Below are 12,500 nucleotides of genomic sequence, written 5' to 3'. Positions count from 1 at the left end.
TGAGAGTGAAGAGGGTCACATCTTCTACAGACATGGTGGTAGAGTCTAGACTGTTGAGAGTGAGGAGGGTCACATCTTCTACAGACATGGTGGTAGAGTCTAGACTGTTGAGAGTGAGGAGCATCACATCTGCTTCCTCTACACTACAGACCTCATTAGCTGACTCTTCTCCTTGCTGTGATGTTCAGTCATGAATGTTTCAGTTCAGTAGTGTTGCTCAGCGCGTGAAAAGGTGACCTGAACCCGTGATCTCTGAACTCCTATCTCCCTGTCCAGTCAGAGGAACATGTCAGCAGCAGGACTCCTGACACTCTTATTGAGGTGATAACAGCTCACTGGGAAACAAGGTGAGTTATGAACTAGAGAAACTAGTCCGGGCCCACATACTCACACACCTCCCGCCCAACCTGGATCCATACCAGTTCGCCTACAGAGCCCACAGGTCCACAGAGGACGCCATCGCGACGACTCTCCACGCCACTCTATCCCACCTGGAGAGGGGAAACAGCTACGCGAGACTGCTCTTCGTGGACTTCAGCTCCGCCTTCAACACCATCCTTCCAGACAGGCTAGTGACCAAACTACTAGACCTGGGTCTATCACACTCTATATGTGCGTGGATCAAGGACTTCCTGACCGACCGCCCCCAGAGGGTGCGGGTGGGCCCCCACACCTCCACAGCCCTCAGCCCCAGGGCTGCGTGCTAAGCCCCATCCTCTACAACCTCTACACCCACGACTTCACCCCCGTCCACCCCAGCAACTACATCGTAAAGTTTGCAGACGACACCACCGTGGTGGGATGTATCTCGGGGGGGGACGAGGCGGCGTACAGGGATGAGGTAGAGCAACTGAGCAAGCTGTGCAAGGTTAACAACCTGCTGCTGAACAAGTCAAAGACCCAGGAATTCATCGTAGACTTCAGGACGAAAAAGTCCGAGATCCAGCTCCTGCTCATCGACGGAGAGAGCGTGGAGAGAGTCTCAACCCTCCGATTCCTGGGACATCACATGCGGGATGACCTGACCTGGAAGGACAACACAAAAGGCACCATCAAGAGGGCACAACAGCGGCTATACACCCTGAGATGCCTCAGGAAGGAACACAACAAGCAGGAGATACTGGTGGCCTTCTACCGCGGCGCAGTGGAGAGCATCCTCACCTACGGCATCTGCAACTGGTTCTCCAGCTGCACAACAGCGGAGAGAAATGCGCTACAGAGAGTAGTGAGAACAGCACAGAAGATCACCGGCGCCCCCCTCCCCTCTCTGGAAGAGCTGTACAACACACGCTGTCTCAGGAAGGCCTCAAAGATCTCCAGGGACCCGACCCACCCTGGGCACGTACACTTTACCAGGCTGCCCTCGAAAAGGAGGTTCAGGACCCTGGCCGCTAAGACAAACAGACTGAAGAACTGCTTCTACCACAGGGCCGTCCAGGCCCTGAACACAGCAAAGACCTAAGTTCTGGGCCCTGGACAGTCTGGACGGATTGTATGGCAGGTGTAGTGCTGAGGCACAAACATGTACATTTCAAGCCTGCAAACTGTGACACTTTAAATAACGTGAAAAAATACTATTGTGCAATATGACAACCCTAGCTGACTATCTGTGCAGTATAGTACAGTGGACTGTGTACATAGCCTTTATTTATGTAAACCAGCTCCTTACCTTCTTGTGATTTTTTCTTTTTCTAAAAGTTTTTTTTTCTTTTTTTTTTCCCTTTCCTAACACCAGGGGAGCCACCCCTCCTAAATTTCGTTGTTTGGTACCTGTACTGTAGCAATGACAATAAAGTCCATTCATTCATTCATTCATGATGTCTGTTTGGTTTTTAATCATGCTTTTTATTGGACAGTTCGGAAACACTTTCCCCAATTAACAGAAATGTTTGATTAACAATGTCACAGAATCTGTTTTGTAAGGAATTTTGTTTTGTACGGTTGCGTGTGTGTGTTTGCGTGCCCAATTGGTTTATATATCAAATCTATTGCACTAATGGCTGAGTTAGAGAGACACACACCCGTAGAACCAATATATTAATATCAGTTTCCACATTTATTGTTTGGCAGAGACTTTTGGCTATATTTTGTTGAGAGCAAAGCACTAATATTGATAATCTGACTACTATGTAATTATCACTATGTGCAAAGAATTATTGAGTCTGCTTCCAAACAGGTATTTTTCCCAGCAAAATAAAAACAGCAAAAGTCATTCCCATCTATAAAAGTGGAGATAAACATCTATTCTCCAACTATAGACAGATTTCTCTGCTTTCCCAGTTCTCAAACATTTTAGAAAAAAGTATTTGTGTAAAGGCTTGATCATTTCATTATAAATATATGTAAATACAGTTTATTGAGTGACCATCAGTATGGCTTTAGAGCAAATAGGTCCACCTCAATGGCAGTGATGGAACTGGTTGAAGACATTTCTACTGCAATCGACAACCAGGACTATACCGTGGGGGTGTTAATAGACTTCAGAAAAGCATTTGACACTGACACCCACTCATATTTTTCTTTTTATTAGACAGATGTAGTGAAGACAGACAGGAAAGTAAGGAGAAGAAGGGAGAGAGGGCATGTCAGCAGGACATGGACCGGATTCGAACCCATGCCTACATGGGCACTGTAGACCACGGTGCTAGACCACTGGACGACCACAGGCCACAAGTATTTGACACTTGACCATGGCTTACTGTGTTAATGAAGAAACTGGAGAGATATGGTGTTAGAGGGATAGCTTCTCATGGCTTAGAAGTTACCTTGATGACAGATATCAGTGTGTACAAATAAATAATGTTGAATCAGATTTATAGAAGGTTACTTGTGGGCTTCCACAAGGTTCTGTGCGAGGCCCAAACTGTTTATAATGTATATAAATGATCTGGAAAGAGTCTAAATTGTAAAACATTTGTTTTATTTGCTGATCAATACACTTTTTCCCCAATTACCAGAAATGTTCCCTAACAATGTCACAGAATCTGTGAACCTTTTTTGTAAGGTTGTATGTGCATGTGTGTGTGCTATCTATCTGCCTGTCTGCCTGCCTGTCTGTCTGTCTGTCTCTGTCTCTGCCTGCCTGTCTCTCTGTCTGTCTGCCTGCCTGTCTCTGTCTGCCTGTCTGTCTGCCTGTCTCTCTCTCTGCCTGTCTGTCTCTGTCTGCCTGCCTGCCTGTCTTTCTGTCTCTGCCTCTGTCTCTGTCTCTGCCTCTGCCTGCCTGCCTGCCTGCCTGTCTGTCTGTCTGTCTGTCTGTCTATCTGCCTGCCTGCCTGCCTGCCTGCCTGCCTGTCTGCCTGTCTGTCTGCCTGTCTGCCTGCCTGTAAAGGTTAACTGGATACTACATTGTACACTGAACTGTTGAACTGCTGTAATGTTCTATTACATATGGAAGCTTACTGAATGAGTCATGTGCAAAAGATCTTCGGTCTTTGAAGTGCTTACTGTCTGACTGTCAGCACTCATGGTCTCAGGGTTCCACGTTTCACGTTTCAAGTTTATTGTTACATCCTGGTGTACAAGTATAAGAGAGTACAATTCTTAGTCTTCAGTTCCTCGACTTTGCTGTGACAATAGAAATAAAGTGTCAATTGTGTAGGCTATAAGAGACAAGTAAGACAAATAAGACAAGTGACAATGGTTATAAAAGGACAAATAGGACAAGAGACACATAGATAGTAGTAATAGTAGTAATAATAAACATATATAAATAGTATGAGTATTGCAACTCGGCGGTAGTATTGGATAAAGTGACTGTGTGGGGGGGGTGCTTAAGGGTAGGTAGTCTGTGTGTGGGGGGGGTGCTTAAGGGTAGGTAGTCTGTGTGTGGGGGGGGTGCTTAAGGGTAGGTAGTCTGTGTGTGGGGGGGGTGCTTAAGGGTAGGTAGTCTGTGTGGGGGGGGGGTGCTTAAGGGTAGGTAGTCTGTGTGTGGGGGGGGGTGCTTAAGGGTAGGTAGTCTGTGTGGGGGGGGTGCTTAAGGGTAGGTAGTCTGTGTGTGGGGGGGGTGCTTAAGGGTAGGTAGTCTGTGTGGGGGGGGGGTGCTTAAGGGTAGGTAGTCTGTGTGGGGGGGGGGTGCTTAAGGGTAGGTAGTCTGTGTGTGTGGGGGGGGGGTGCTTAAGGGTAGGTAGTCTGTGTGTGGGGGGGGGGTGCTTAAGGGTAGGTAGTCTGTGTGGGGGGGGGGTGCTTAAGGGTAGGTAGTCTGTGTGTGGGGGGTGCTTAAGGGTAGGTAGTCTGTGTGTGTGGGGTGCTTAAGGGTAGGTAGTCTGTGTGGGGGGGGTGCTTAAGGGTAGGTAGTCTGTGTGTGTGGGGGGGGGGTGCTTAAGGGTAGGTAGTCTGTGTGTGGGGGGGGGTGCTTAAGGGTAGGTAGTCTGTGTGTGGGGGGGGGGGGGTGCTTAAGGGTAGGTAGTCTGTGTGTGGGGGGGGTGCTTAAGGGTAGGTAGTCTGTGTGGGGGGGGGGTGCTTAAGGGTAGGTAGTCTGTGTGTGGGGGGGGTGCTTAAGGGTAGGTAGTCTGTGTGTGGGGGGGGTGCTTAAGGGTAGGTAGTCTGTGTGGGGGGGGGGTGCTTAAGGGTAGGTAGTCTGTGTGTGTGGGGGGGGGGGTGCTTAAGGGTAGGTAGTCTGTGTGGGGGGGGGGTGCTTAAGGGTAGGTAGTCTGTGTGTGTGGGGGGGGGGGTGCTTAAGGATAATTAGTACTTGGGAGACTGCCCAACCAAAACAACGTACTGTCCAAACAGACACAGTTGATTATAACTGCTGAGGTTAACGGTGGTGTAATGCTGAACCCATCTGACCTGTTTTGCATATCCTGTTGTATCTCATAATAACGTAGAGCAGGAGTCACTATGTACAGAGGCCTGCCTATTCTAGGGGAGGCCTGGGGCGTGCCACCTGTCTTAACTGTGTTCTCTGCTGCAGCATTAAGATGAATCTTATGGACGTTTGACAATACAATACCTTCATACTGTCAACATTATATCATAAAATATATTGATATGTTATTATCGCTATATCGACCAGGCCTAAGATGGGACAACATTGTTAAGAATTAATCTGAACCCCTCTGATTGTGGCTTGGGTCTCCTAGACACATTTCTCTGGGTCATCATTCAGTCCCCAGATGACCTCCAAACATGGTCTTGTTTCATGTAAACATACGCCTACCCTGTTGTAAATTCATTGCCTATCACCCAAAACAACAGATGGTTCGCACCAAGGACAAAGTCGATAAAGCTGTGTTCTGCTCTGAAAAAGTTATTTATGCCTTTGACTGCCCAAAACTCCTGAACTTCTCTTCTCCTTTGGGGGGGGGGACGGACGGACGGACATTGAGACTGATGATACTCTCCATTTATGCTTCAGGTGTCACGAGCGCAGCTTCTACCATCAACTCATGGTTGCTAGGTAACACACTAGGAAACTCTCTCATGGCTGCTTGTTTTAGGCTGCCGGAGCGAACACTGGGTCCAATGTCATAAAGGGACCAAGTCATTTGATTGCAAAAGAGGCATTCCATGAATGCTGATCAGATCCCAGAGCGAATTTACGAACGCAGCCTATGATTACATCAGGCAGACAGTATTTGGCAGGTGGACATAATCTGTCATGACAGTCGCCATGGCTGCAGTTCTGTGCTTTTGTTGTGATCCGTCATCATCGACCATAGGGGCGTCAAAGAGACACACAAAGGTGTTTGTGCAAAAACAATTAAACAAAGTGTTGCCATTATCTGTTTGGTGTCATCTGCCTTTTAGCAATCATTATAAACAGAATTTCCTACCTTTATAAAGCTTTTAATTTTACAAGAATAATCTCATGCATCAAATAAACGATAAAATAGAGTTACTGCAGTTTGCAGTTTTGGGTAAGAGACCGTTAAGCAGCCTAACCGTTAAGTAGCCTGCTTCTAGCACGACGACTGCCAATGGTCCCTGATCCTAGCATAGATGACTTTTTCCTGCTATGACTGGTGGATCGACGATTCACTTACAGCCCCGTCCCTCTGGAACGCCCTCCCCAACCACATCAGACAGGCCAACACCCTCCCAACATTTAAACAGGCCCTCAAAACCCACCTCTTCAAGCTTGCCTTCACCAGTTAACCCTCTCCGTCTCCCCTTCCCATGTGTCCCCAGCACTACCTTAATTAGGCCCCCATACTTTTTATTTTATTTTATTTTTTATTATTACTACTCGATCTTTTCAGTTTGTAATGCATTTTTGAGTGTCTAGAAAAGCGCTATATAAGTGTAATGTATTATTATTATTATTATTATTATTATTACTTAAGGCGTCAACATGTGTTTGTTGTAAGTCGCTTTGGACAAAGGTGTCTGCTAAATGCCAAAAATGTAAATGTAATGCTTAGTCATGTGTGCTGTAAGAATGAGGAACATGAGAGGCCACTTATAAAGGTGACCTGTCAAACCAGTCACAACGGTTTATTCTCTTTTTCACACATTTCAATACAGAATATATTCAAATAATTTCATGTCAATACAAAACTCTATTGGTGGATATAAATTATACTTTTCAATACAGCATCTCTAATATAGCTTTGGTGCATTAACACCACTGTGTGTGCGTGCGTGTGGTGGGGGTTGGGGGGGGGTGAGGGAGGTAGCAGGGTGAGGAGAATAACAATGGTATTGTTGTGTGTGTGGTCAGTATTTGCCCCCCCAGCCTTGGCTGCTGATGTTGGCACAGTTGGAGGGGTGGCAGCTGGTGTGGAGAGGGGGGGGCATGGGGGGCATGGGACCGCAAGGTGGGGGGGGCACCAGGCAACAGTACCCTCCCTCACCCCCCACCCCCGACAGGAGACCACTCTGAGAGTACGACACAGCCACACCTCCCTGGGGGAGAGAGAGAGAGAGAGGAGGAAGAGAGGAGGAAGGAGACAAGAAAGAGTGAGAGACGGGAGGGGAGAGAAGCAGTGTGAGAGAAAGAGGAAGAGGGGGGGAGGAAGGAAAGGAAGTGTCAGAGACAGAGAAGGACAAAGGGGGAGAGTGAGAGAGAGTAAAGAGAGAGATGGAGGGAGGGAGGTGGAGGGAGGGAGGTAGAGAGAGGGGGAGTTGAATGAGTCCAAAAATCCACCATTGCCATAAACATCAATGTCATGAACGTTCCATGATATCTTTCACGTCACATGTCTCATCAGGGCAGGGGTCAGAGGTCACGTGTGTGACACCGTTCCTCATTCTGTTCCATGCATTACCCATGAGCCCCGTCCTCTGATGTCGACCTCCACCAGCCCCCCTGAGGGAGAGGCGGTGTAAGGGTTAACCAGACAGAGTGCCCGGGTCATATTCACCTGCACCACGCCACAGGAGTTGGAGGGGACCACCGGGTATGTACCCAGCATGCTTTGCGCTTGGCTCTGGGGCGGCTGGACTCCCATCATGCCCTGGTATCCCTGCTGCTGATTGGATATGACGGGAGAGTAACCTGCCGCGCACACACACACACACACACACGCACACACACACAAGTGAATATACAAGGGGTAATTAGCGTAATCTATCATTACTTTGTATTATATTAAGTTGTGTACTGTATACATTCACACAGTTCTCTCTTCTTTTTTCTCTTCTCTCTCGCTCTCTCTCTCCCTTTCCCCCTCTCTCTCTCTCACTCTCTTTCTCTCACGCTTTCTCTCACTCTCTCTCTCTTTCTCTCACTCTCTCTCTCTCTCTCACTCTCTTTCTCTCACTCTCTCTCTCACTTTCACTCTCTCTCACTTTCACTCACTCTCACACTTTCTCTCACTCTCTTTCTCTCTCTCTCTCTCTCTCTCTCTCTCTGAAGAATAGAAGCAGCAGGAAAAGAGACCGGTTCACTGTGAGACCTGGCACTACATCTCTTACAGTGCAACGGCCCCCCTCCCTAGTGCTAGAAACACACACACACACACACACACACACACACACACGCACACACACTCCTGACACACACACACACACACGTAACACACACACACACACACCTGTTGGTTGTGTAGCCTGGCTGTGGCTGAGCTGAGGAGGGGTTGGAGGTCTGCACTGCTGAGGAGCTGAGGTAGGGTACTGACCAGAGTAATAATACAGCGGCACCTACAGGGTTAAACACTGTGTTAACACACCTATTCCAATGGACCTATTGCTAAGCCAGGCCCCAAAATAGAAATTGTCCAATCATATCACAGCAACTCGGACAAACAACTCGCTAATATCTGATGGTGTAAAGCTTCTAGACTAAATATTCTTGTCATCTTTTAAAAAAACATGTCTATTACTTGCTGTGGTAAATCAGAAATCAGAAATTTGCCAACTCCCGCCATTGTAAGTCATTGAATGTCATTCAGTCACGGTCGGTCAGTCAGTCACTGTCAGTGAAGCGTTGTTTGTTTGTCCGAGTTTTCAAAGGGGGCGTGGCTTAGCGATAGGTCCATTCCAATTCCAATTCCGGAGATGATTTGGAATTGTTAATCATCAACTGACTACTTCCTGAAATGGATTTTTGACCCTGACATTTGTTGTTGTTGTAGTTGTTGTTGTTGCCTTACCTGAGGTTGGGGCTGGCAGTAGCCGGGGGGGTTGTGAGTAGGGGGAGGAAGGGGAGGGGCTGTGTAGACGTAGGCCTGGGGGGGAGGGTAGAGGGGCGGGGCTTCCCCTGATGACTGACAGCCCAGAGTCACATGACCAAACTGGGACGACAGGTCCTCGCTCTGAGGATCACAGAGAGGATGTTGTCATTAACACACACACACACTCACGACCTCCCAATCTCAGGGCGGACACTCTAACAGCAAGGCCAATGAGCTGGTTAGTAGTATATACTAGATATGGTGTATATACACACACAAACAGACACACGCACACACACACACACACACACTGTCCGCACCGCAGAGTAATGCTGTGAAGGAGAGACAGGGACCATCTGCTGAGGAGGATAGGAGACTGACGAGTACTGAACCACCTGAGAGAGAGAGAGAGAGAGAGAGAGAGAGAGAGAGAGACAGAGAGAAAGAGAGAGATGAAAAAGAGGGGGAGAGAGACAGAGAGAGATAGAGAGAGAGAGACGGAGAGAGATTAAAAAGAGGGGGAGAGAGAGATGAAAAAGAGAGAGACCGGTTAAGAACTCCACAACATCAAGAAGTCTAAGTGTATTTACTGTATATACACGTGACTCTGACAGTCTGACACACTGTGTCCGTACCTGAGGGATAGAGTGACCTGCCATTGGCTGCTGCTGCTGCTGCTGCTGAGGAGGCGGGACCTGCTGCTGGGGCTGGCCCCTGATAGGCTGCTGGGGTTCTGGGGGGTTGTAGACCGCCGGGCTTCCATCAGGGTTCAGGAAGGGCTGCCCTGAGAGGTCAGAGAGCAGGGGTCAGAGGTCAGGAGGCTCGAGGTCACTTATTGCTCATACACTGTGTCACTGTGTGTATGTGTGTGTGTGTGTGTGTGTGTGTGTGTGTGTGTGTGTGTGTGGAGAGGTGTTTACCTGTCTGTGGGTTCATTAGTATACTTCCTGGCGGAATGCCATTCTCCAACAGGATGTAGGCGGGGTTTGTGGTGGGGGCAGGTTCTGGTTGGAGGGGAGGGGGGGAGGGGCAGGCATAGGTGGAGGGGACCACTCTGGAGAGAGTGATGGACCCTGAGAGAGAGAGAGAGAGAGAGAGAGAGAGAGAGAGAGAGAGAGAGAGAGAGAGAGAGAGAAAGAGAGAGAGAGATGGCAGAGAAAAGTAAACAATTATGATCCCTATGGACAGTTTCTTTGCATTGAATATGTGTAAATGTATGTTACATTTTTCAGAATAAAAGTCGGAATATTTGATCGGCTGCCGACTTGTTCCCGGTTTCACCAGCTGCTGTGACTTTGGCTGCGTTCGTAAATTTGCTCTGGAAATCGAATCAGCACTCATGGAATGCCTTGTCTTGTCCAATCAAATTACTTAGTCCCTTTATGATGTTGAATGAGCGCTCTGGCGCTCTCGGAGCGAATTTACGAACGCACCCTTATTAAAAAACAACAACCAAAGTCATCCTTCTCATCCTTACCCGTGCCCCGGGAGTCCCAGCTGGGGTTGGGGGCGTGGCGGGGTTTGGGGGCGGGCCCGGGCCGCTGGTAGGAGGAGTCTGAGTCGGTGCTGCTCCAGGGTCGGGGGTCGTTTCCATAGCGACAGTCCATCTCTGTGCTGCTCTGCCTGCTGCTTCCTGTCCTGCTAGAACCTGAGCCGTCCCTACTTCCCCTGCAGCAAGCACACACACACACGCACGCACAGCACACACACACACACACACACACACACGCACGCATACACACACGCATACACACACGCAAGCACACACACACACACACACACACACACACACACACACACACACACACACAGGGTTGAATTATTATTAACTAACTAACACTAACCTGGGTCATCCTGACTTTCCATGGTTTGTGATGTTTTAGGTATAATATGTGTACTGTATGAGTGTATCTGTCTGTGATTGGTCGACAACATTGTTCCATCCTGCAAAATCTGTTTTCCGATGATATCCAAAGTAATGTCGTACTGTGTGTGTGATTAAAGTTCACCACCACTCAACGACCACAGGAGGGCGCACTCACCTAAAGAGCTGCCTCCTCCTCTGTGTTTCAGCATAGGGGTTACACTCCTCCACAGCTCTGCAGAAACATCACACACACACACACACACACACACACACTGAATATCAACATCACTGCACACCCTACGGCTACAAAACACATCCAAAGACATCCAAATACAGCAAGGTTGACAGAAATACAAAAACAGACAGACAGGACAGATAGACAGACAGTCAGACAGACAGGACAGACAGATAGGCAGACATCCAAAAACAGACAGACACACGGGCAAACAGACACATACTCAAGCGGACAGACAGACAGACAGACAGACAGGTTACCTTGTCTCAACATAAACGCTGTCCTGGGAGCATACAGGCTGAAACAGAGAAGAGAGGGGAGGTGAAAAGATGACAGAGAATCATGTGTGTGTGTGTGTGTGTCTCTCTCTCTGTCTGTGTGTGTGTGTGTGTGTGTGTGTGTGTGTGTGTGTGTGTGTGTGTGTGTGTGTCTGTGTGTGTATCACCTCCTGGTTGAAGATCCTGTCTCGTGCTCTCTGGTACTCCTCTTCTCTCTCCTCCATGGACTTGCTCCGCCTCTCCGCATGTAAGGGGTGGAGCCTGGCCTGATGGGGGGAGGGGGGCGGGATCAGAAACGTTTTGGAGAACCTGATAGGGCGCCTACAGCGTCTCTCACACCTGTTATACACTCATATCTAAACCTTTGGTGTTGTGTCAGGTGATATTTGAACCATGTAATGAGTGATGACTAACCATGTTAGTGAAGTGACTCCTGATCTCAAGCTCACATTAAACTACGGAGGCCCCAAAGGGGCAGCACTGACCACGTAACATATCCTCACAATGCTGAACAGAAGATGGATAATCCTCGTTGTCCTTTGACTCTGACTTCCCAGAATCCCCAGCCCTCCTCCCGTCTGATCCCCTCATCCTTCTTCTACCCCTCGCCCCTCATCCCCCCATCCCTGTCCTCCTCCTCTCCCCATCCCCCCATCCCCATCCCTGTCCTCCAAATCCCCCCCATCCCTCCATCCCGCCAGTCATCTCTTTTTTATCCCAGATTTTATCCCTTTTTCACCCAATTTGGTAGCCAATTTAACCCAACTTAGCATCCAATTATCCCCTGCCTATTGCATGGGATCCGCCGCACGACCCCGTGGCCGGCAGTCCCAGAGGAGGGCGCCAGGCAGACTAGGCTGACTGGCTCCTCGAGCCCAGTACCGTTATTCCGGCACCCAGGGGGCGGTGTTGCGCGACGGATCCTAGTCCAGAAATACTCCTATACCCCCCTCGGAAGCGGCCGGCCAATATGCCGCTTCCCGTGTGCCTCGGCCATATCTGGATCTGGCGAGCCGGGATACGAACCCCGGCCCCGGTGGGCAGCATGCACTAGCGGCCAGTGCGTAGACCGCTACACCACCGCGGGGCATCATCCCGCCAGTCATCTCTAATGTAATCATCTCTTTTGATTCGTTTCTCTTTCTTGTTTTGATATCCTGCTTTACTTTATTATTGATCTTGTATTCTGCTGCAGTGCCAATGTCGAATGAACCTGAACCCAAGAATTGTACTCTGTGTACCCGTACGTTGATGTAATAAAAGCAATTCTGATTCTGATTCTTAAAATAAGGTTTGTCTGTTTGCCTTGAGAGAGAGAGAGAGAGAGACAGAGAGAGAGAGGGGGGGGGGGGGAGAGGGGGGAGAGAGAGAGGGGGGGAGGAGAGAGAGAGGGAGAGAGGGGGAGAGGGAGAGAGAGAGAGAGAGGGAGAGAGGGGGAGAGGGAGAGAGAGAGAGAGAGACCTACCTGGTCTTCTGAGGTGTCTCTCTTCAGTATGGTTCTCCACTGGGTCTCCTCTCCCTTCTCCTCCTGCACCTCCTCTATAAACCTCTGCTCTGGTCTGAAC

General features: G+C 49.0%; 1 protein-coding gene across 1 annotated transcript in view; it reads right to left on the bottom strand.

The window, feature by feature from the left end:
- Positions 1–6,657: 6,657 nt before the first annotated feature.
- Positions 6,658–12,500, bottom strand: part of arpp21 (cAMP-regulated phosphoprotein, 21) — a gene marked incomplete at both ends in the record, with an annotated part of 8,855 nt that continues 3,012 nt past the window's right edge. Inside the window, 13 exons of the mRNA XM_080527360.1 lie at positions 6,658–6,715; positions 6,785–6,846; positions 7,305–7,438; positions 7,977–8,082; positions 8,535–8,696; positions 8,876–8,950; positions 9,191–9,339; positions 9,476–9,559; positions 10,033–10,223; positions 10,598–10,654; positions 10,918–10,955; positions 11,103–11,201; positions 12,401–12,494. Coding sequence (XP_080383486.1) covers positions 6,658–6,715; positions 6,785–6,846; positions 7,305–7,438; positions 7,977–8,082; positions 8,535–8,696; positions 8,876–8,950; positions 9,191–9,339; positions 9,476–9,559; positions 10,033–10,223; positions 10,598–10,654; positions 10,918–10,955; positions 11,103–11,201; positions 12,401–12,494 — 1,309 coding nt within the window. The remainder of the gene's footprint in view (positions 6,716–6,784; positions 6,847–7,304; positions 7,439–7,976; positions 8,083–8,534; positions 8,697–8,875; positions 8,951–9,190; positions 9,340–9,475; positions 9,560–10,032; positions 10,224–10,597; positions 10,655–10,917; positions 10,956–11,102; positions 11,202–12,400; positions 12,495–12,500) is intronic.

The sequence above is a fragment of the Nansenia antarctica genome, assembly GCF_963989245.1.
Source record: "Nansenia antarctica genome assembly, chromosome: 3".
In the NCBI taxonomy this organism is placed as follows: domain Eukaryota; kingdom Metazoa; phylum Chordata; class Actinopteri; order Argentiniformes; family Microstomatidae; genus Nansenia; species Nansenia antarctica.
The sequence above is the reverse complement of the archived record's forward strand: the minus strand, read 5'-3'. Positions and strand labels throughout refer to the sequence as shown.